Below are 25,312 nucleotides of genomic sequence, written 5' to 3'. Positions count from 1 at the left end.
AAAAATCAACCAATTAAAAGCCTTGTTCTATTTGTCGATTGGATGAAAAAACGTAAACAAAGATGGAGGGAAGGGTTACATGTGCGACCATATGGTGCATCCAAACAAGTGTTTTTTGTTCATCTAGTTCACGGGAATGATAATATTTAGATTGCATCTAAGCAGTGTGTTTATTTGAGTTTGTATGTATTTTTTCTACAAGAAAATCTAATTTTTTACATGAGTTTTTTGATATTGATGATGCAGTCATGCATGCCGATTTTGACAACTCTCTGATGATACGTATTTTTCATGCCTTTAAATAATTTGAAAGTCTCTGTGTTATCTTTTTGGTTAGTGTCGGTAGTTTACCTTTTGGAGTATTCGCTCTTTTAAAGAGAAATATCTATTTTCAGCACAAATCTCATTTCTGATAAATAACTAGTTTCATTTATGTTTTGAAGACCCCCCTCTCCCCGAAAAAAATCAGGTATCACACTTCTAACTTCAAATACTGGGATAAACATATGTGCAGTAGAAAATTATTTTACAGAGCGTATCCAGACCAGAAATTACAATCATGCCAGAGAGTTTTGGAGAGAGACAGCCAATTGCAGAATCCTTTCACTCAGCTGAAGAACACCATGACCTATGCAACAGAAGGCTATCACTGTTGGGTAGATTCCCAAAACGATACATTGTGGGCATCATGGCTTTCTTTGGATTCTGTAAGCAAGTTTTAACAAATCTAATGTATTTTATTTATGATTGATTCATACATGTATGTAGCCAGTTGCAAACATCTTATTGTACAACACACAGAATATCAATAAAATAGACCAAAGTTTGGCTCTTAATAATTTTTTTCTTGTTTATAACAAGAGGTTAGTTGATTACATGAATGCAATGGTAACTGGTATTTGTCCTAAAACATTGCTTCCTCTTGTCGTGAGGTCTTCTGATTCTCTGATTTGACTTCAAAAAATATGTTAAGTTATTAGGTTTATTTATATATGGAAGAATTATAATATCATGATGGCTTATTTGTTTTAATTTTGCTTAAAGAACAACAGTAATTTTTGTTTGTTTTTTTTAAAGGTAATATTTATGCATTAAGAGCAAACTTGAGTATAGCTATTGTTGGTATGGTGGCAAAATACAACATTACTAATGAGTCTACCACAGTAAGTAAAAATCCTTAAAGAAAATAACTCTGAAATAAAGCATGATGAAAATCAAGTATATTAATTAATTTAATAGAAAATAAGAAACCAATAATCATTAACAAAGGATCATTTGGTTTGCAGAGAAAACAAAATCATTTTTGCTTTCTTTGTTGAGATATATTTTTAATTAGAGTTGCTCAACTTTGACAGATTTTTGTTGACGTAATGAGTAAAACTTGAGTGAATGTTTCAGCTGATTGAGCCAGGCTTTGACTGGAGCAGTAAACAGCAGGGACTCATTCTTGGAGCTTTCTTTTATGGTTATATCTTCACTCAACTACCAGGAGGTATAACAAATAAAATTCATAGCTGCAGGATAGTAGCTTTGTTCTCTAGATTGAACATGGTTTAAAGTAGTAAAGTAAGCTACCAGAAATATTTTTGAAACATGCAGAATATAATTTTATTGCAAGTAGACAGACTAACCAAAAAATAGGAAATCAAAGTATGAAAAAATTAGTTAAGAAATTATTTCTATGTTTGCATATTTTCTCAGGTTTTCTTGCCAATCGATTTGGAGGGAAGTTTTTGTTTGGTGGAGGGATATTTATAACTGCAGTATTAACAATCCTTACACCATTCTGTGCTCAACAGAACATTGCTCTTCTGGTCACTGTTCGTGTTCTAGAGGGATTCTGTGAGGTCAGACTTGTCAAATGCATAGCTCAATTTAAGCAAATCTGTGATAAGAACCACAAAAATGCATAACAGTATCTGTATAGGGAAGGATGGTTTATAGGAGGAGATGACTTAATGTTTGCTCTAAATATGTCCAATGCAGAAAGTGTACAGACATTTTTAGTGGATCTACTTTACTCATTATGATTTTGAAAAATTAAAATAAGTATTACAATTTAAAAATTCAGTATTTCAATGTAAAATTTCCTGAGTTTGTTTTTAGAATGAGTCTACTATAATTGTAATATTTTATTTTTTAAGGGAGTTACTTATCCCTCCATCCATGCCATTTGGGCCAAATGGGCACCTCCCCTGGAGAAGACCAGATTGGTAGCTTTTGCATTTTCAGGTTTGAATGTCAATTTCTCAGTTTGTCATGTTACATAAAAATTTATAGTACAGTAATTTAAATCACCATTCTAATTTAGCATACTGATTGACTTGCAGTAAAGGCCAAGATAGGTTAAGACCCCTTTAAGGGATAGGATACTAGGGGTAAACAGGGCTCGAAATAATTGATGGCCCGCTGGTCTGGGGCCAGTGAATTTTCAATACGGGCTAGTACATTGCAGAAGGCATGTGCCCTTTGGGTCAGCATTTTTTATGCATAATAAAATTCTTTCACAGTCCGGCTAGTTAACTTGACAGGGTTGTGTGTCCCAACTTCTGCTGTTTCTTGTTTTGTTAAATTGTACTTCTAAGTATCACAATATAAAAAAAAATAATACTATCATTATTATAGTTTTGGGCCAGTCTTTTTTAAATCTACTGGCCCAGTGGGACAGTGAAAGTACTAAGCTGACCAGTAAAAATTTAAGGCGATAGCCCGAGTGACCAGTAAACAAAAATAATTATTTCTAGCCCTGGGTAAAATGAATTGCCTCCTTCATGATATGATATATAATATACAATTTTCATGGTCAAATCAATACACTACATTTTGACAAAAGGAAAAAAATTCCAAGTTGTTTTATGTCGATCTTGTTACTTGATTAATGCACAAGTTGACTAGAAGAAATTTACTGGAATGAATTTCTATAAACTATTTTTCTTGAAGAATCTTATTATTAAGATTTCATAATTGCTGTGTGATGTGTTTTTTATGAATGCCAAATCTGACTGAAAAACATTCCAATCAAAAAGTGAACAGAACCAAAAACTGAGATTTTGTACTGTGTATCAATCCGGAAAAAATACTACGGTGAGCCGTTTGACCATAGTACAAGGTCTGGTCTGCACAACGTCACAAAATTTGTCAATTTTCAAATTTAAGACAATTTTTTTTCAATTTACACAGGGTGAAAGCTTGCTTATATCTAGCAATAATTACATACTGTAGACATACTTTTTCCACTTGAGATTAATTTATGCTATGTACATGATAACAATTTATCTACAGAAATTTGCCACATCAGACTTAAAATACAATAAGGACATATAATGTCAATCCAAGAAATTGGTGTAATTTTCTACTCCTGGATTGAACAGAATTTATAATATTCCCGGAACAATGACCCCTTGGGAAAAAGGTATGTTTTCTTAATAGTATTTTATGCACTAGTATGAAATGTATCTTTTGTATGAGAATCTTGATAGGCAAGCTTGCACCCTGTGTTTCTGAAATGAAAAGTATCTCAAATTTGACAAAATTCCATCAGAACTGAGGAAATTGAAATAAAATGATTTTATTTGTGGCCTCCATGTACATATATTTTTGAATTAAAATCAATGCTGGCCAGGTTTAAAAACAAGCATTGTTTTTTTCATATTAAATAAGGCTGTTACCATACTTTGTCCTTTATAGCTTATTATGTCTTACTTTGCTTAAATGAATAATCCATGTATGTACAATCACTACTGCTTCTTTTATAGGTTCCTATATTGGTACTGTCTTTGCTATGCTGATATCTGGGGGTCTGTTTTCTGCTGGATACAAGTGGCAGTCTATCTTCTATCTGTTTGGTAGGTTTACATGATCTTCTCTGTATAACGTGTTTATTTAAGAAATAAGGTATCATTTTAAAACTTTTTTCGGTATGTAAATATGGGTAGGTCATGTGATCAAATCCCATGAAGCCCAAAGGTCTTTATTGTAGATTTAATCATGTGCCAACCCATATTTACATCCCAATAAAAGTTTTAAAATGATACCATATTAATTATATATTTACATTTCTGACTGTTTTATTACAAATACTGTAAAAGCAGAAATATTCATTGGGGATTAAATTCATGACCCCCAGGGGTAGGGCAGGGCCACAATGGACGATCAAAGTTTAACATAGGCAACATCTTTAAAAATCTTCTCCTGAAGAACAGCAAATCCATGATTGCTTATATTTGTAACCCCCGGGGTTAGGGCAGGGCCAGAGTGGACGATCAAAGTTTAACATAGGAATACATAGGAAACATCCTTAAAAATCTACTCCTCAAGAACAGCAAACCCATGATTGCTCATATTTGAACGGAAGAATTGTCAGGCTGTTAGATTCAAGTTTGTTCAAATCATGACCTCCTGGGGTAGGGCAGTGCCACAATGGACGATCAAAGTTTAACATAGAAATACATAGGAAACATCTTAGAAATCTTATCCTCAAGAACAGCAAATCCTTGATTGCTCATGTTTGTATGGAAGCATTGTTAGGCAGTGTTGTAGATTCAAGATTGTTTATATTATGACCCCTGCGGGCAGGGCAGAGCCACAATCGACAATCAAAGTTTTACATAGAAATACATTAAAAACATCTTTAAAAATCTCCTCCTCAAGAACAGCAAGCTAATAATTAGTCATATTTATAGAAGCGTCTTCAGGTAGTGTAGATTCAAGTTTGTTCAAATTAAGCAAAGTCATGATGGTCATATTTATAAGGAAGCATTGTCAGGCAGTGTAGATTCAAGTTTGTTATGAAATCACGAAACCCAGGGAAAGTGTTGGGCCACAACAGAAATCAAATTTAAAGGGAAAAAAATCTTTAAAAATCTTTTAAGACCAGAATCCTCATTTAGTGAAGATTCAAGTTTGTTTAAATCATGTGCTTCCCCCTCCTTCCTCCCCCCCTCCCCCCCCCCCCCCCCCCCATTTAGGGGAAGGTTGGAACCACTTGTATATTTAAACTTTTCAATACCAAACTGAATTATGCTTTTTCATAGCCAAAAGCATAGGTGAGCAATGTGGCCCATGGGCTCATACATGGGGAAACATTGGTAAGAGAAGAAATGTGGAAAGATTTTGAGACAAGTTAATCAGAGGTCAAAATCAACATTTTTTCCATTACATTTTCACACAGCACAATACACAGACATCATTTTCACTATACAAAGACCCAACCAGTAGATTCTGAGGCCACCCCTACAAGTACTCAATGCCAAGGTTGAAAACATATTGATAAATGCATATTATGGGGCTTGTACATACATGTGTGTTCATGTTTTTGACTCTGTCAATTTTTTAGTGTGTAGATATGATAATTACTGTTAGGATTATAGATAAAAAAAAAAATCATTATTACATACCTGTATATGCATAGACAGGTACACTGGACACACTTTATTAGAATATAACTGTCATTTTCTGTTTTTATCTATCACATTGGATGTTATTTTCTACATCATTAAAAATCCCAGATTTTGATCCCACAGACTTTTTTCTGGTGTAAATTGTAGGTAGCCTTGGTATACTGTGGTTCGTATGCTGGTGCTTTTTGATTGCTGAGAGTCCAGCCAAACATTCCACCATTACAGACACAGAACTGGACTACGTACAGTCCAGTATAGGCTACACTGAGGAACAAACGGAGGTAAATACAGCATGTAAAATACACTACTTCAGTATAGGCTTATACACTGAGGAACAGAGTTGTGTATAATACAGCATGTAATATATACCAGTCCAGTATAGGCTACATTGATGAACAAACAGAGGTAAATATAATACAGCATGTAATATATACCAGTCCAGTATAGGCTACACTGAGGAACAAACAGAGGTAAATATAATACAGCATGTAATATATACCAGTCCAATATAGGCTACACTGAGAAACAACAGAGGTAAATATAATACAGCATGTAATATATACCAGTCCAATATAGGCTACACTGAGGAACAAACAGAGGTAAATATAATACAGCATGTAATATATACGAGTCCAATATAGGCTACACTGAGGAACAAACAGAGGTAAATAAAGTCAGCATGTAATATATACCAGTCCAGTATAGGCTACACTGAGGAACAAACAGAGGTAAATATAATACAGCATGTAATATATACCAGTCCAGTATAGGCTACACTGAGGAACAAACAGAGGTAAATATAATACAGCATGTAATATATACCAGTCCAGTATAGGCTACACTCAGGAACAAACAGTAGGTGAATGAAACAAGAATGTGGTTCCCTGCTTTCGGTTAAGTAACCCCCCCCCCCCCCCCCCCCCCCCCCCCCCAAGTACAGTATATGTTTTGGTGCAAAAGTTATGGCTAATGTTCAAGTTTCTGAAAGTCAAATTTGGAGGTGTACTTATAGGACATGGGGTCAAAAATCATCATCTTGTCACTGCAAGGTAATGAACATATGAAAATATGTGAAATGTCTTTCTCTTCTAGTGCGAAAATTACAGCTTAAGTTAACAATTTTAAAATCCAGGTCAAACTTCATGATTAAGGTTAAAAATCATAGTACACTCAGGAAAATCATGTCACAGGTAATACACTTGAAAAAATATGAAACTCCTGTTTCTTCTGGTGCAAAAGTTTTAAAGCCAACATGCAAAGTTTAAAAATTTGAGAACTAGGTATAACTTCAAGATCATGCAGTAAAAAATTTTGGTTCCTTTTTACCAGATTTCTGTTCAGGTTTGGTTTGTATATTAGAAACTGTTTTATACAAAAAAATGGTGTCGAAATCAAAAGAATACTATCACACTTCTCATGTCTTTCCAACAAGTAGTTAAATAACCTCGGATGTGTTACATAGGCGTCCATGACAATCCCCTTTTCAGAAACATTTGAATAAATGTATGGAGATCTCTTATCTATATAGTATGGAGCTGATAGTCATTGAATGTAAAATTATTTCCTAAAATATACCATAGAGGGGACAATCAACAATGTGTATTCAGCACTAAATAAATAGGAATCGACTCCATTATGTATAAAATGTTAAGATCTGGTGATGTAAATACCTAAAATACTTTGCTATATTCATAAATTTGCTCTATTAATTGCTGTTCAAAGAAAGAGTTTTGCTGTAAGCATAATGATTAAATTCCATGTGTTTAAAATTTCACCTTTTTATGTTTGTACATTTCATATGGTCTTATTTAAGTTCATATGCATTCAGTTTCTCATTACCAGTAGTATCTATAAAATAATAGCAATTTATATTTATTTAACAAAGAAAGTTTATGGAAATGATTTAAAACAAATGCATCCAGTAAATAACTATATTTTTATAAACCTCAGGTTATCTAACTATTTCAATGACAATCATTACTTACTAGCCAGTTACTATTTTGATATCAGGGAATAGGAAAACAGGGTTTCAAAATACATGGCACATATTTGATATATTCAATATATGGATGTTAGATTGACATGTATCTACAAAAATCTTGATGGCTTAGTTTTTTTGGAGAATTCTTTGATTGCCAAGTTAAAACATAATAAAATTAAAACCACCAAACCAGCACAATGTATTCCATTTTCAAAATACTTTATGCCTTAATTATTTACCAGTATTTCATGTTTTTTTTAATTTGTCTTCAGCAGTATTGACTATTGTAACTGTGATTTTTATTCTGTTTAGAACCTACTTCCACCCTGGTTGGACATCTTTAGATCCCCAGCAGTGTGGGCTATTGTTGTCGCTCATTTTGCTGAGAACTGGGGATTTTACACCTGGCTCACAGAACTTCCCAGCTTCATGAAGTATGCACTAAATTTCGACATACAAAATGTAAGTTTACAAATATGTTAACTTTCAATTGTATTTGTTTTTAGCTCACCAGAGCCTTAGGCCATTTTCAACAAAACTTACCACAAGGCATCGTTAGGTAAAGGGGATTCAAGTGTAATCAAATGAAGAACCATGGTCTCTTTTAACAGGAGATAATTAAGAATTAGTCAGAATTTATTGGCATCTTTTAAAAATATTTTTCCTATGAACCACTGGGCCAAATAAGATGATTCAGAAATTTGTATCATTGTATGATATAGATTCAGGTTTCTTCAAATCATTCTTCAAGGTAGGGTGGAGTCTAATTAGGGAATCAAATATACAGTAAAATTTCATTATCTTGAACAAAGATATCTCAAATACCAGGGATATGTAGAGGTGTGTTGGCAGTTAAAAACCACTTTTTAGCTCACCTTGACAAAGTCAAGATGAGTTTATGCTATACCCCCAGTGTTGGTACATGTATTGGCATCCGGGTTCAAGTTTTAGGAGAAAGTCCATTCAAAAGTAACTGTAAACCCTACCTTGACCAAACTTGCACGGATGATGTAACAATGGATCGAAACTACCCAAGTTGCTTTGGATGCTGGATCTGACCTACATTTTCCAGATGAGTGACCAGGTGAAATATAGGTCCATTCCTAAGTAACTTTAAGCCCTAACTAGACCAACTTGCATGGTGCATCTAGGGATGCTAATAACAGACTTGCTTTGGATGCTGGATCTGACCTATATTTCCCAGATGAGTGAATATTACCCTTTACTTGAACCAAACTTGCATGGATGATGCATCTAGAGATGGACAATACCAGACTTGCTTCAGATGCTTGATCTGATCTACATTTTCTGGAAAAGTAAATAGGTATGCTGTTTTAGAGCAGGTTCATTCTCATGTAACTACAGGCCTACCAAACTTGAGGGGATGATGCATCTAGTGATGTACTTTGTCAGACTTGCCTCTGATGCTAGATCTTACCTACATGTACCAGGGGTAGAAACTCGCAAATAATTGTGAGTACCAAAAAAATGAACTCGCAATTTCAAAGGACAACTCTCTATTTTAAAATAAAAGCTTTTTTAAAAAAATGCCAATGTGGCCATCTTCTAAAAAACTTCGTAATTTTCGACATGATCATCGGACATGGCACATGGTCTTTCATTTAAAAATGATGGATATAAACAGTAACTAAAGAGAGAAAGATTAAAACTGGATTGAAACGTATATTTTTTCCCGGGTAAAATTTACATTGAAAAAAAAACAACAAACAAACAGAAACCAAACTTGCATTGCTGATGCTTTTAGGGATGTACATTTTCTGTTCTGCTTACGATGATGAATCTAAGCTACATTTTCCAGTTGAATGAATATAAGCCTTACCTGAACCAAACTAGCATGGATGATACATCTAGTGATGGACACTACCAGACTTGCATTGGATGCTAAATTTGACCTACATTTTCCAGAGGAGTGTACATGTTAAAGATTTTTGAGCTGGTCCATTCCCAAGTTACTATTAGTCTTAATTAAACCAAACTTGCTTGGATATTGATCTTGGAATGCACACTAACTAGAAAAAAAATGAAGATGTTATAAATGTAATAACCCTGTGTCATGGTCATTTAGAAAAGGTCAATGTCAAAGGATTTGAGGAGGAGAATTTTTGTTCATATCATAATTATATAATGGAATATCTTTATAAAGAACTCACTTGGTCAAATGTTCATTATGATCATCATAAGGATATGTCATGGCCCTGACCAAGATCATTAATTATGAAATTTTGATATATAGGTTATGTATATTTAGGCTGGATATCTAACAGCCCTTCCCTATGTGACCTGTGATAGGTCTGATACTTTTATATTTAGGCTGGATATCTAACAGCCCTTCCCTATGTGACCTGTGATTGGTCTGATATTTTTATATTTAGTCTGGATATCTAGCAGTCCTTCCTTATGCTGTGATAAGTCTGATATTTTTATATTTAGCCTGGATATCTAGCAGCCCTTCCCTATGTTGTGATTGGTCTGATATTTTTATATTTAGGCTGGATACCTAGCAGCCCTTCCCTATGTTGTGATTGGTCTGATATTTTTATATTTAGGCTGGATACCTAGCAGCCCTTCCTTATGCTGTGATAAGTCTGATATTTTTATATTTAGGCTGGATACCTAGCAGTGCTTCCCTATGCTGTGATAGGTCTGATACTTTTGTATTTAGGCTGGATACCTAGCAGCCCTTCCCTATGTTGTGATTGGTCTGATATTTTTATATTTAGACTGGATATCTAGCAGCCCTTCCTTATGCTGTGATAAGTCTGATATTTATATATAGGCTGGATATCTAGCAGCCCTTCCCTATGCTGTGATGGGTCTGGTGGTGATGACCTGTGGTTTCCTAGCCGACTCCCTTTTGGCACACTGCCAGCTATCAGTTGTTGCTGTCAGGAAAATGTTCACATGTGGAGGTAAGAAGATACTTGTTTGATAACAGCTGAGAGTTTTTGTTTGTTTGTTTGTTTGTTTGTTTTTTTTGAGAGTAAGATTCTTCCATTTATTTTGCCTTATTCACTTAATAATTAATTTAACCATATAATTCATTAATTTCTTTCATACCATTGTTTTGACACATGCTGCACATGTTAAATGTCAGAGAGGTATATTATGGAATAATAAATTAAACAGATGAAACTTCAAATTTTCATTGAGAGTAATTTGAAACATATTGTATGTTTGTGAAAGGTTATTGATAACTATTGAAAACCTATAATATTCAGGTGACCATCAGAGCCCAAGGGCCTTTTGGAAATAAATTGGAACCAGGAAACTCTCAAGTTTTATTAGGCAGACTTCAACATTTTATTCTTATATGAAATAAAATTAACTTTTTATAATTAAGATATTCATTCACAAATCCATATTGTTGAATGTAGTTTCTTGCTTAAGTGAGAATCTTTTGACTCCCTATTGTTGAAGTTTTTATGCCTCGTGATCGAAAATTTCGGCCCATGTAGTTTTAGGTCTGCAGGTTTGGCTGTTTTCCGAAAAAACTTTCACAATGATCTCATGTCCTTGAACTTGGAATTTGACTTACTTGTGAAAAATTTTAACCTAACTTTAACCTTGGACATAACTTTTGAATGAATGGTGCTAAGACTTTCATATTTCACATGTGTATTCCTTGTGACAAAGGACTTTTTTTGGTATTAACATTTTGACCTCTTGACTTTTTACCTTGGAGTTTGACTACTTTTGACACACTTAAACCTTCACCTTTGAACTGTTTGTACTAGGGCTTTCGTATTTCACATAATTTTATGTATTCCTTGTGACAATTAAGTTTTGGATACCAACAATTTTTCCTCATGACCTTGACCTTGGAGTTTGACCTACGTTTTGTTTACAAACACTAGATACATAATTTACTTTTTAATATATATATATATATATATATATATATATATATATATATATATATATATATATATATATATATATATATATATATATAGAAAGCACTACAAAAATTAACAACACTGTATATCCTAAGTGTCGGATCTACTAAATAGATACAAGGTCAAGGATGGAAATTTATATAAAGCACTAAAAATGACCAACGACACGAACAATAGAAATTGTCAAATTTTCGGGACGCCCTGTTCCTTCCTCAGGACAAAGAAAAATGTTAAGATTTCATAAAAACAAAGGAAATAGAAAAACAAAAACGGCTAGCACTTCTACTAAACTGCCAAACACTATTTATTTACAATGTTACATGTTGAATTTGAATTTTATAATCAGTTGTAAAGAAATAAATCCGGACCGCTATGAAATACGTCCAGTCTCTCGGGTGTTCTCTGGTGAAGTGCGATTTACATAATTGAACGAATTAATTATCGCTAATTAATTACGGCCAAGCAGTAAATCGTACACTGTCTTTTTCTCTCAAAATAGCTTAACTTTACATAATAAAAAGAAAACAAAGAAAGATAATTAAGATGTATTATAAATGTAATTTGGAAATGTTTTAGGACTGTTTATCGGATAAAAGAAATAATAAACAAAAATGTAAGCAAAAAATCTATGTGTGGGTTGTTCCAGAATTGATAAAGCGAATTAACGGTAAAGTTATCACTATATGGAGAGAATAAACTTGTTTGTTACAATCAGGAATTGGGTCTAGTTCACGTTCATCCTGGTGAAGTCATTTAGTTTGTTGATACCATTGGGTGGAATGACTTCAGTCTGTGCATCCAGAACTTTTCCTTGCTTTTTCTCTGAGCATCGATCCAATTCGGATTGTGATCAATAACCACTACAAGTCATGTCCTCCCATTTGTGACCTTCAAGGTTAAAATGTTCCCCAACGGGTTCATTGAGTTTTTTGGTCTTAATAGTCGAACGGTGATTATTGATTCTCCTGCGGATGTCTCCCGTTTCCCCAACGTACTGTTTGGAACAAACTTTACAACTGATGAGATATATGCAGTTTTCTGTTTGACAAGACAAATTCCCTAGAATTTCCAAGCTAACCTTGATGAAGCCCATAATATTATTGCCACCTACAAAATGGCCCTAACCAAAGATCTCAACAATACTCAAAAGAAGAAATTTCTCTGAGACAATGTTCCACAGACCAGAAACGACCGGTCAGATGTCAGAGTTAACCGATCACATAAAACCCGCTCTAGACACTTCAAGCGCAAAAAGACAATCACGGGGGACGGACCCTTACAAACTCCTGACATCTGTCCAGTGCTCAATAAATCTAGTGTTCCTCTCTCCGAGTCGGAGACCTCACTTCTTTTTAAGGGGCTGAATTTCTGTCCCACGCCACATGAGGTCGACGAAAAACAAGTCAGAGAGGACACCCAAGCATTTTTTTGGAGAATTCGACTGAAGGAGTACTTCCTTAGAAAAAACTCCAATGATGATTCATACGACTCTTCCCAGCCACAATTGTACGACCTAGAGAAACACAAACTCTATCGGCCCAAAAGCAACTGGGAACCTGCACCAGGCAAATGTTGAGCCCTTGAGTCGTATATTGACGCCGTTGAGTCAGACATTGAGAAACTCCTTTCCATGCCAGGCAAGGCCCCCGACAATTTAAGTAAGGAAGAGAGATCCGCCTTACAATCATTAAAGAATCGAGATGACATCGTGATCAAGAAAGCAGACAAAGGCTCTACAGTAGTAGTACTTGACAAAGAGACGTACATGGCGGAGGCCCATAGACAACTCTCAGACGAACATTTCTAAACTTGACTCTGGCCCTACTAAAGAATTCTCCACCGCTATCACCAAAACTCTCGATGAAATGTTTGAAAATAACGAGATTGGTATAAACGTCTATGAGACACTCAATCCTATTGACTGTAGACCAGGACAATTTTACCTGCTTCCTAAGATACATAAAGAAGGCATGCCAGGTCGCCCTGTAGTTAGTGCAATCAGACACCCCACGGAGAAAATTTCTGAATACATTGATTTGCATCTCCGTCCACGTGTAGAAAATTTGCCATCCTATCTCAAGGACACCACAGACTATATCAACAAGACGCCCTCGACTGGTCTTCCAGCTCATACCCTTCTCGTGACTATGGACGTTACATCTTTGTACACCAACATTCCGCACGATGAGGGTATCAAGGCCTGTAGAGAAGTCTGGGACAGTAGATCAATACAAACTCCTTCCACTGCCCCTAACCAAGCTCCTTGAACTTGTTCTCAAATGTAACAATTTCATGTTTAATGGAGAACATTACCTGCAGGTTAATGGCACTGCTATGGGTACGAGAATGGCCCCATCTTATGCCAATATTTTCATGGGCAGACTTGAACGCAACTTGTTACTTCAAGCACCATTTAGGCCCCTTAGCTGGTTGCGTTTCATTGACGATATAGAGATGAAGTGGGTGGAATGCCGCGAGAGCCTCGAAGCATTCATTTCGTTTGCCAACACCTTCCATCACCCACCGATTCCCACCTATATCTCATGCCAACTAGCTGTCATCCCCCACACACATTCAAGGGTGTGCCTAAGGGTCTGGCTACCAGAATTCGTCGCATCTGTTCATCCCCTGCCTTATATCAGGAACAGAGCAGTCTCCTAAAGTCCCATTTATGCAATAGAGGCTACAAAGCCCACAACGTACAAACTGCTATTGATGAGATGGCAGGACACGACAGACAAAACCTCGTACTCTACAAGGAGAAAGAAAATAGCAGCAGGGTCCCTCTGGTAACCACATACCATCCCGTTCTTAAGAACCTCAGCGGTATTCTTAAAAAGAACCTGCCAATTCTCCACTCTAACAAAAGAATGGCAGAGGTCTTTAAGGAACCTCCATTGGCTGCCTACAGGCACCCGAGGAACTTAAAGGACATGGTAGTAAGAACCAGATTGGACAATCCATTACCTAACGGAGGCTTTAGAGCTTGCTCTGACAGAAGATGTCTTCTCTGTAAGCACAGCTCTGACACAGACAGCTTTAAAAGCCCCGTTACAGGCGGCAGCTACAGAATTCTAGGGAATTTGTCTTGTCAAACAGAAAACTGCATATATCTCATCAGTTGTAAAGTTTGTTCCAAACAGTACGTAGGGGAAACAGGAGATATCTGCAGGAGAATCAATAATCACCGTTCGACCATTAAGACCAAAAAACTCATTGAACCTGTTGGGGAACATTTTAACCTTGAAGGTCACAAATGGGAGGACATGACAGTAGAGGTTATTGACCACAATCCGAATTGGATCGATGCTCAGAGAAAAAGCAAGGAAAAGTTCTGGATGCACAGACTGAAGTCATTCCGCCCTAATGGTATCAACAAACTAAATGACTTCACCAGGATGAACGTGAACTAGACCCAATTCCTGATCATAACAAACAAGTTTATTCTCTCCATATAGTGATAACTTTACCGTTAATTTGCTTTATCAATTCTGGAACAACCCACACATAGATTTTTTGCTTACATTTTTGTTTATTATTTCTTTTATCCGATAAACAGTCCTAAAACATTTCCAAATTACATTTATAATACATCTTAATTATCTTTCTTTGTTTTCTTTTTATTATGTAAAGTTAAGCTATTTTGAGAGAAAAAGACAGTGTACGATTTACTGCTTGGCCGTAATTAATTAGCGATAATTAATTCATTCAATTATGTAAATCGCACTTCACCAGAGAACACCCGAGAGACTGGACGTATTTCATAGTGGTCCGGATTTATTTCTTTACAACTGATTATAAAATTCAAATTCAACATGTAACATTGTAAATAAATAGTGTTTGGTAGTTTAGTAGTAGTGCTAGCCGTTTTTGTTTTTCTATTTCCTTTGTTTTTATGACTTCTTAACTTTTTTCTTTGTCCTGAGGAAGGGACAGGGCGTCCCGAAAATTTGACAATTTCTATTGTTCGTGTCGTTGGTCATTTTAAGTGCTTATATATATATATATATATATATATATATATATATATATATATATATAGTTATATATATATATTAATTCCCATAAATTTGCTATGGTTGTATATCATCATGTTTTCAAAATTGAAAAATTGCTGCATTGTAGCAAAGTTTGAATGTAGACATCCAAAATGTGTGTCATTTTAGCCTTTCTGAGTCAATCAAATATGTGTGTCATTTTAGCCTTTTTGAGTCAATCAAATATGTGTGTCATTTTAGCCTTTCTGAGTCAATTGGTGTTTATGGTGGCAGCAGGTTATCTGATGACCCCAGTAGCCGCAGTTGTTTGTGTGACCATTGCAGTGGGACTGGGAGGTTTTGCTTGGGGAGGATTCAGTGTCAACCATCTAGATATTGCTCCACAGGTAAATATAAGTCAAATCTTTCAAAACAGTTCTTCACAAGTAATTAATCATTGCTAAGTTCCTGTCTAATCATTACTATACAGTAGAGATGTCTACATCACCCTAAATATATTTGTGGGTTTAAATAAATAAATTTGTTATACCTCTGTGTACTTTTAAGCTCATCTCGACAAAGTCAAGATGAGCTTATGCTATACCCCCGGCGTCAGTGTTGGCATCAGCATTAGTGTCGACGACCCGGTTAAAGTTTAAGGAGCAAGTCCATTCCCAAGTAACTATAAGCTGTACCTGGACCAAACTTGCATGGATGATGCATCTAGGGATGGACACTACCACACTTGCTTCGGATGCTGGATCTGACCTAGATTTTCCAGATGAGTGACCAGGTTAAAGTTTGTGGAGCAGGTCCATTCCCAAGTAACTATTAGCCCTACCTGGACCAAACTTGCATGGATGATACATCTAGGGATGGACACTACCACACTTGCTTCGGATGCTGGATCTGACCTAGATTTCCAGATGAGTGACCAGGTTAAAGTTTGTGGAGCAGGTCCATTCCCAAGTAGCTATTAGCCCTACCTGGACCAAACTTGCATGGATGATGCATCGAAGAATGGACACTACCACACTTGCTTCGGATGCTGGATCTGACCTACATTTTCCAGATGAGTGACCAGGTTAAAGTTTTTGGAGCAGGTCCAAACCAAAGTAACTATAAGCCCTACCTAGACCAAACTTGCATGGATGATGCATCTAGGGATGGACACTATCACACTTGCTTCGGATGCTGGATCTGACCTAGATTCCCAGATGATTGACCAGGTTAAAGTATTTGGAGCAGGTCCATTCCCAAGTAACTATTAACCCTACCTGGACCAAACTTGCATGGATGATGCATCTAAGGATGGACACTACCACACTTGCTTCGGATGCTGGAACTGACCTACATTTTCTAGATGAGTGACCAGGTTAAGGTTTTTGGAGCAGGTCCATTCCCAAGTACCTATTATCCTGACCTGGACCAAGCTTGCATGGATGATGCATTTGAGGATGGACACTACAACACTTGCTTGGGATGCTGGATCTGACCTAGATTTTCCAGATGAGTGACCAGGTTAAAGTTTTTGGAGCAGGTCCAAACCCAAGTAACTATTAGCCCTACCTGGACCAAACTTGCATGGATGATGCATCTAAGGATGGACACTACCACACTTGCTTCGGATGCTGGATCAGACCTAGATTTTCCAGAGGAGTTACCAGGTTAAAGTTTTTGGAGCAGGTCCATTCCCAAGTAACTATAAACCCTACCTGGACCAAACTTGCATGGATGATGCATCTAGGGATGGACACTACCACACTTGCTTGGGATGCTGGATCTGACCTAGATTTCCAGTTGATTGACCAGGTTAAGGTTTTTTGAGCAGGTCCATTCCCAAGTAACTATTAACCCTAATTGGACCAAACTTGCATGGATGATGCATCTAAGGATGGGCACTACCACACTTGCTTTGGATGCTAGATCTGACCTACATTTTCCAGATGAGTGACCAGGTTAAGGTTTGTGGAGCAGGTCCATTCCCAAGTAACTATTAGCCCTACCTGGACCAAACTTGCATGGATGATGCATCTGAGGATGGACACTACAACACTTGCTTCGGATGCTGGATCAGACCTAGATTTTCCAGATGAGTGACCAGGTTAAAGTTTTTGGAGCAGTTCCAAACCCAAGTAACTATTAGCCGTACCTTGAACAAACTTGCATGGATGATGCATCTAGGGATGGATACTACCACACCTGCTTTGGATGCTAGATCTGACCTAGATTTTCCAGATGAGTGACCAGGTTAAAGTATTTGGAGCAGGTCCATTCCTAAGTAAGTATTAGCTCTACCTCGAACAAACTTGCATGGATGATGCATCTAAGGATGGACACTACCACACTTGCCTCGGATGCTGGATCTGACCTACATTTTCCAGATGAGTGACCAGGTTAAAGTATTTGGAGCAGGTCCATTCCCAAGTAACTATTAGCCCTACCTTGACCAAACTTGCATAAATTTAAGGTTTCAAACATTTGTTTGATGCAATTTGATCCTCTTTTTTATTCTTTATACAATGTTATCATTAATTAAACAAAAGTTTAAGGAAAACATTTCAACTTTATCATACCATACTTAAAATGTGTATTCTAAAAAATTTCTGTTCTGTCTTAATTATGGAATTAAATGATAATCACACTTAAGGGCATTGTGTTAATGATTTAGACAGATATTCAATCAATTGTTTCCAAGGGTCTGTTTAAGAAAAACCTATGAGATATTAATAATGCATTTGTACAGTTGTTTTAATTTATGATTTTAATGTTGCTTCATCCAGTTAATTGAAATAGTTAACTTGGGAAGCCAGACAAATATATACATGTACCATTTGAGCAAATATGAAATTGCAGTATAGATAACCTCTAAAAACTGAAAATGAATTACACACAATGATGATGGTTAATTGCGTATTTTGGCCTAGATGCCTTTACTAGTTAAGAGTATTTAGTTTTTAAATAGATTCTGATACATAAGTGATGTTGGATGAAAATGAATGTTCTGATTGCTAGTAATTTATGATTGCAGTATGCCAGTATTTTAATGGGAATATCCAACACATTTGCTACTATTCCTGGAATAGTCAGCCCAGGGCTAACTGGTGTGATAGTCAGTGATCAGGTAATTTCAGTTTTCCAAGTCTTAAAATTTCTGCAACAGTTTAAACACTGGACATGTATTGTATATGTAAATATTGAAGTTGATGGGATTCCCATGGATTGCATACATTTGAATTTGCTTGGCACACGTGCATTACTAAATAAAGAGCCACAAAATCTTGGTTGGATAAAAGCTTAGCTATTATTTTGTTATATGGTACAAATAACTTAAGTCCACTTTCTTTAGAAATACATTATGAAGTAGAATTGCTCTTCCAATAACATCAGCATGTATAAATTCAAATATCGAACAAATAGCCCTTGTCTTTAATGAAACACTAAATATCCCCTTTATTTCAGCATGACAAGAGTGAGTGGCAAATTGTGTTTTACCTGGCAGCAGGAATCTACCTGGCAGGGGGCGTTATATACGGACTGCTGGCCTCGGGCCACAGACAGGAGTGGGCGGAGGTTCCTACAGGGTACATGTCACAAGTGGATGAAAATATCAAAGATGATCTTTGATGGGAGGATAAAGGTACTATAAATAAAACAACAAAGAGGAGGAGGAGAAAGGGCACAAAAGAGGAGGGGGATAGTCATTTAGTATTCACCTCAGGATCTCTAGAATTATGTCAAAATATTGTTATTAAATGTGCAATAGAATGAGATTTAGTGAGAAAGTAATTTATCTGTTGTGGGTCTGTATTTTAATTACATGTAATATGGTAGTAAATGTTTGAGTAAACTTTTTTCTCAGCTTTAGTTTTAAAAAAGACATTCTGTTTTATTGATATCATAGTTCTAGTATTCAATTCTGTAAAATCCATTGTGAAAAATTGAGGGAAAGTAAAACGTAAATAAATAATGCATCATACATATTTGTAAATTTAGCATCACAAAACGTATGTACCATGGTGTTATTGAAGGACAACTCTTTTCTTGAAGTGCTTTGATACAGAATAAAACATAACTGAGATGTTTCTAATATGATAAATCTCAGACTTTTGTAAGAGTCAAGTTTAATCTCCACAGTCCTATGAAGGAAGAATAAAGATACTGTTTTGATGTAATTTTCCAGTAAATTTAAACTTTAATATCTTAATCATTGATATCTTGAATATCATGGATATGTCAGATTAAGTTGGGAATCCTAGCCTCTTATTATGTAATTTAACTTCAATATCTCAAATCCTCAGGTATTTCAAAGTTTTTTCTAGCAAGTTCAAGAAAATGATGTTTGACTGTATATTTGAAATGCAGAATAAGATAGAAATTATTTTATTACTTTTTGACCATGATAGTAATCAAAAGTTTTCTTAGTATTTTCGAAAACTCTATTTCAGAGTGATACTGATTTTTTTTTAATTCTGATAATCTGAGATTTCAGTTACAATTCATAAAAATACTATGAAATTTAATTATTGTCTAAATCCATACTTATAACAACTACTTCCAAGTGTGTTCGAAAAATGGGATATAATATAGATATAACCCTATTTTTCTTTTGGTTTTAAGTGAAATTAGAATATTTTGTATATTCCGTAATGGTATGACAGGAATTTCTGATTAAATAACCAGGAATAAGTACAATATATTAAATCATTTCTGTGTCTTTAACAAAAAATGCTGAAGTTAAACAATATTTTCATTTTAAATTTTTGAGTGGCATTTTCTTAAAATGAAGGAATTTATGAAAATGATCTATATATTTTTTTATAATCTTGCAGCATTGATAGACATTAAGTTTTGTCTGGATGAGCTATTATAATGGTTTATATATGATAATGAATTTAAGCTTTTTATATATAGGTACAGCTGATAGTTAGTTATGATTAAATGCTGAGAAACAGAGACAGTTAAAGTTACGTTAGTTATGTTACCGGTATGTTTATTACGTTGATTTAGCATGTTAATTACATTCCAACCCTTCTACTTAAGACATCATTCCTTTACTATAAAGACAATCGTAATAGAATTTTTTTTTCAATTACTGTGCTTTCTTTATTTTATTATGCATCTTCCATCAGGTACCTGTAAATTTGAGTTTTACCTTTTAGGTCATTTAGAATATGTAATTAGAATGTATCAATGAAGGTAAATATAACCTGGAAGTACATGTACATGAAACATGACATAACTATATATTTTAAGTGAAAGCTAATTGAGAAATAGAGATTTTCTTATTATCCTTGGTGGTAAAAGATCATACTGAAAAAATGTATTTATGACACTTCAACTTTGTCTCAAGGAACTTGATAAAGTTAGATTTCTATTGATGTCTTCACAATATTTTTTCCATGCTTTAAAAAATAATCAGAAAATGGCATGCTTGGAAACACTCCATGTAATGTTAATCAAGTAAGGCTTGTGTAAGTACTACTAATTCAGTAAAATCAATCTTTTATGAAAGATTCACTGAGAAATTCTTGTTCCTTTGGGTGTTGTACTAAACAATTCACAGCCAGCTTATGCTCATTTTCACATCTGTTATCATTCAAAAAAGGGGGAGGGTGAGTAGATTATTGAAGAAAAAATAAATGAAGATCTGTTAATTTTTCTTTAGAGGATTAGAATTTTGTAGACACTGTGCCATTACGAGATTTTTCATTTAATGAGCTGAAACATGTTATCATATATGTCTATTATTGGTACATATAATACATTTCACTAATTGTAGTGCAGTATTATGTGATTTCATTTATTGATTTTTTTATTCCAATATATTATCAGGTAAAGCACAAACAATTCAGATCTAAAGTTGTTTGTCCTGTTGTTGTAATCTCTTGTTATAATTTTTTATTGTTGATGTTGTATAATCTTTTTATTTTTTGAATAATTTATTTCCACACATGCAATATGTAAAATCAAATTTTAAAGCTTAATATACATTATGCTAAGGTGGAGGTGTAAACATTGATATAAACCATATACATAATGAAACTTTACACCAAATATTTTAAGGAAGTGCTAGAATTTTTTTTATCAAAGTTTTTGTGTAATACTTGCTATAGGCAGTATAATTTAAAAAATATTATGGTGTTGTTCATGATCTCAGTTTTATGCCATAAATATGTAATTTGATGATTTTGTGGAGACAGTAAATTAAATGTGTTATTGCTAGTTCATGTTTTTAAATGGGAAAACCCCTAAATAACCGTTCCATACATACGGGAAAAAATCAAAATTAATAACTCAATCACGGGGGTCTTGTAGAAAAGGTCGTGCATTATTTTTTTTAATGAGCATCGCATTGTCTTAATGTAAGACTGAGCAATGGAACTGGCGTATCTAAAATTTTATCGATTTTTCAGTAAATATAAGATATAATACCTATAGAAAAATATACATCTATTAATTACTTTTTCTCTTTTATTGATAAAATCAGTAGGTGCACCGACGAATTTTTGATTGAAGTTTAAAAAAAATCAATGATGTAATTAATCAGCAGGTGAACCACTACTTCATTATGACTTAAGCGCCAGGCGGATCTTAAATTTTCTTGGTTTATCTTGACAGACGTTTATACATGTGCTTGTATCTTGATGAAGTAACTTTATTGCGTCTGACAGAAGATGGCACGATAAAAGTATGGCTTTCGCCTCAAAGACGAATAAGTAGGGAACCTCAGTAGATGAAACTGTGTGATGGACGGATATCCTTGGTGAAATACATAAAGTCAGTAACGTTTTACCATGAACTGTACTGTCTTAAGTGCATTTTCTAGTAATGTAATTTTAGATGCACTTAGGTGCATTTTCTAGTAATATAATTTTGTTTGGTCAAAATACTTCAAATATTGGACAAGTGTTTCTAGAAACAGCTCATCTATATAACTTATTAATTATAGTGAAGTCCAGATATGTGTCCAAAAAGTGATATACCTCCCAGCTTTAATGTTATAAGCATTGTGGCCTGCAACTATGTTCTACTTTGGAGCGAAGGTCAGCGAGCTATGACAGCTACGAGCTATGAGCTATGCCATATATGCACGTAACATATTTGTCCTTTCATGTTTTTAAATTCATTAAAATGAATTTGATCATTTTAAATTCTTATTACATAGAATGCTTACATTTAAAGTAAATAACCATATTCTGTATTCTTTTATTCGTGTAATGAAAGCATAAATACCGTCTCAGTTGCTTTGAAATGAACAATCAGATTCAAACTACACAAGGTCATAGGATGTTCAGGTTTTCATGATTTTCATCTTAGAAGTTTCTGTACTGGCTTTGGTGTTTTGCCTTTAAGATATCCCGCTTGAAATGGGTAAGATTTTTCGAAATTTGCGCTTGTTTTCTATCCAGCCGTTGTAGTTCACTGAGAGCAAAATCCCTCTTAGAACGTACCTCGGACCTTCCCTTGTTGGCGTATGATGAGCGCAAGGCAGTGTCGATATCTCGTCTCAAAAGTCCCCTATTCAAAGCGTCTGATTTCAGATCAAGATTAACAGCAAATTCATCTTCTTTAGGAGAAGCAAAAGGTACCCAGCTCGCCCTGCTATCAAACCTTAACTGCCTGGCATATTTACCGATATACGGGGATTTCCGGTGAACAGGAAGAGAAGCAACCGGAGGTGGAGTGTACTCCGGAACTCTCACGGGAACGTAATCCCTGACAGAGGAACGTGCACGTCTTCGTGTGGGGGATGCAAATCTAGGACGTGGAGTGTATTCCGAAATGGGTATGTAATCCCGAACAGACGAACGCGCGCGGCGTCTCCTGGGTGAGGCGTCTCTGGGAAGCGGGGTGTAGGACAGATCATCATCACGGATCCAATCCTCAAGAGCATACCGACGTTGGCGAATTTCATAGATGCTATCGTCGTAGCTTCGGGTACCAGTATACAAGTGTTCTGTTGGGTTTACGTAGAAACCCAGGGGTTCGTCATCATAGCTGTATGGAGGCACATAGACATAAGTCCAGGCTGGATCGTCGTACTCTGCAATAAAACACAGTATTGCATAAAATCCCGCAAGAGGCGTATCATTCCCTACATGTATAGAATGATGTACGATAACACACTTAAACTTATTATCATACTAGTCACTGTCTTGCAATCTACCAAATGTCATATTGAATGACTATAAGCAATTAGCAAGATTGTGAGTCCATGATAAAAGTATGTGTAAAAGTGTCTAGTGCAAAAACGCTGACTTCAGCAGAAATGGTATTTGCCAACTGAGTTTTAGAGATCACATATGGTGTCTACCACTATTTGTTAACATTTAATTGGTTAAGGCATTAGATAAAATGATAACACCATGCACTGTATTCTATCCACAAGTACTAGCATTTTGCCATGGAAAACACCAGCATGTGAACTGGTCAAATTCGACTGAAACCTGCAACTTTCCTCACGGTGGGACACGTGTTGTGGATTAGGGAGAACAGTGGTTCACCTGGTATAAGAAGCTCTGTTTCTATCAGCAGACTCATTTCTGTCTATAGCAATTGATCTCATAAATCTGAGGTTGATAAAGGAGAGTGGCTAGAATACATTCACTGGTTAACAATATAGGAAAATGGAAAACTCTGTAATTTAATATTTAATTGTGTTCTTGATGAGAATGAACTTAACCCCCCCAACCCCCCCAACAATGATGATGCTAAAAAAAACTTACATAATTTGGACATGTAATCTGTTTACGGATAAATTAGTTTTGGGAAGAAAAAAACAAAGCAAGTTTAATTTCCATTAAGTCTGTAGTACAATTAGTAAATAGTAAAATACTGATAATTTTAGATTCAAGCAGTTCACTTAAATATCATATTAGTCAGACCCCACATACCGTGTGGAAAAGTTATAAATGAAGAAATTTTAATGAAACATTTTGTGCGATACTTTCTTCATACTTGTAATTCTCTGTCGAGAAGAATGTGATTTTATCTTTGTATCTATAACAACGCTTACAACAAATGGTTGACAATGTCTTATTAAGGTCTGCAGAACATGAACGACTCGAGTCAGAACAATTAACTAGAGAACTGCATGACGACAGGGAAAAACTAATGTGCTGACAGGAATGAGGAAGTAGAAATTCATCTCTGAAGAATTTACTTCTCTATGCAATACCAGTGCAAAACAGAATATAAAACAAATGAATAGATGAAAGATTTTTTTTTTATAGTATTTTAATTTGTAAAAACTATTTAGAACCATAAAAAATGGTTTGGGAAGCTGTTTAATTGGTTTGAAACGACTAGGATAGAATAGACTAGTCAGTATTTCAACTATACTTCGAACAAATCTACTGCACAATGTCACTAAGACTAAATATTGCATATTGTTTTCTTTTGTTGCACAAACGACACACATTTGAATTACATTAATTTTACTGTGTAAAATAACTTAATTTGGAAGCATTTTTTTTAAAAGTGCTTTTTTCAACAAATTCTCTTCATAGTTTTGAATTAAAACCGATCAGAATTTAATTTAAAATCTTTTTTTTATATAGATTAATTGCTTTTTTACTTGGAATTAGATACAAATCTTAATCTGAATCTACAAATTCTGAAAATAAGAAAGAATATGAATTACAATGTTTGTTAAATATAAAGATACTATAATTGTCTTACCTATGTAGTATGCCATTTTGTTCACCCCGCTCCCGTGCCTCTCACAGCTGGTAAAAATTAGTGGCGTCTCGGTGCGACTTACTGAGGTGATATACACTCACTGCAGTGTAGGCGTACATGCACAGTACTCTCTCTCTCTCTCTCTCACTCTCTCTCTCTGTATATGAATATAGGAAAGGTACAAAACTCTTGGAGAATTTCAATTTATTATTATTTTTATTATTATTATTTTATTCTGCGAAAGTTTTGAAATTGGTTAATAATTTGTCAGCCGTGCTAATATGTTATAAATACATCTTGCCAAATCTTGCCAGATTTCTATTAATATAACGAGAGAATTGTTAACAAATTGTT

General features: G+C 35.1%; 2 protein-coding genes across 2 annotated transcripts; one reads left to right on the top strand and one right to left on the bottom strand.

Moving 5' to 3' along the window:
• The first annotated feature begins 543 nt into the window (after positions 1–543).
• Positions 544–19,132, top strand: LOC133193289 (sialin-like). Its single transcript, XM_061329243.1, has 12 exons — positions 544–707; positions 1,078–1,163; positions 1,399–1,492; positions 1,702–1,847; positions 2,145–2,232; positions 3,756–3,849; positions 5,551–5,680; positions 7,693–7,842; positions 10,178–10,310; positions 15,536–15,681; positions 18,306–18,398; positions 18,737–19,132. Exons 1-12 carry the CDS (start codon positions 560–562, stop codon positions 18,899–18,901), a joined length of 1,473 nt encoding a protein of 490 aa, XP_061185227.1. The 5' UTR covers positions 544–559; the 3' UTR covers positions 18,902–19,132.
• Positions 19,133–22,467: 3,335 nt separating this feature from the next.
• Positions 22,468–25,091, bottom strand: LOC133193405 (uncharacterized). The gene is made up of 2 exons (XM_061329329.1): positions 24,959–25,091; positions 22,468–23,321 (listed from the first exon to the last, which is right to left on the bottom strand). The coding sequence occupies exons 1-2, from the start codon at positions 24,972–24,974 to the stop codon at positions 22,591–22,593; spliced, it is 747 nt and encodes a 248-aa protein (XP_061185313.1). The 5' UTR covers positions 24,975–25,091; the 3' UTR covers positions 22,468–22,590.
• Positions 25,092–25,312: the final 221 nt, after the last annotated feature.

This window comes from Saccostrea echinata, unplaced genomic scaffold (genome assembly GCF_033153115.1).
Source record: "Saccostrea echinata isolate AGI-Se365-2 ecotype Australia unplaced genomic scaffold, CSIRO_AGI_Sech_v1 ptg000027l, whole genome shotgun sequence".
NCBI classification, from domain to species: Eukaryota; Metazoa; Mollusca; class Bivalvia; order Ostreida; family Ostreidae; genus Saccostrea; species Saccostrea echinata.
The sequence above is the reverse complement of the archived record's forward strand: the minus strand, read 5'-3'. Positions and strand labels throughout refer to the sequence as shown.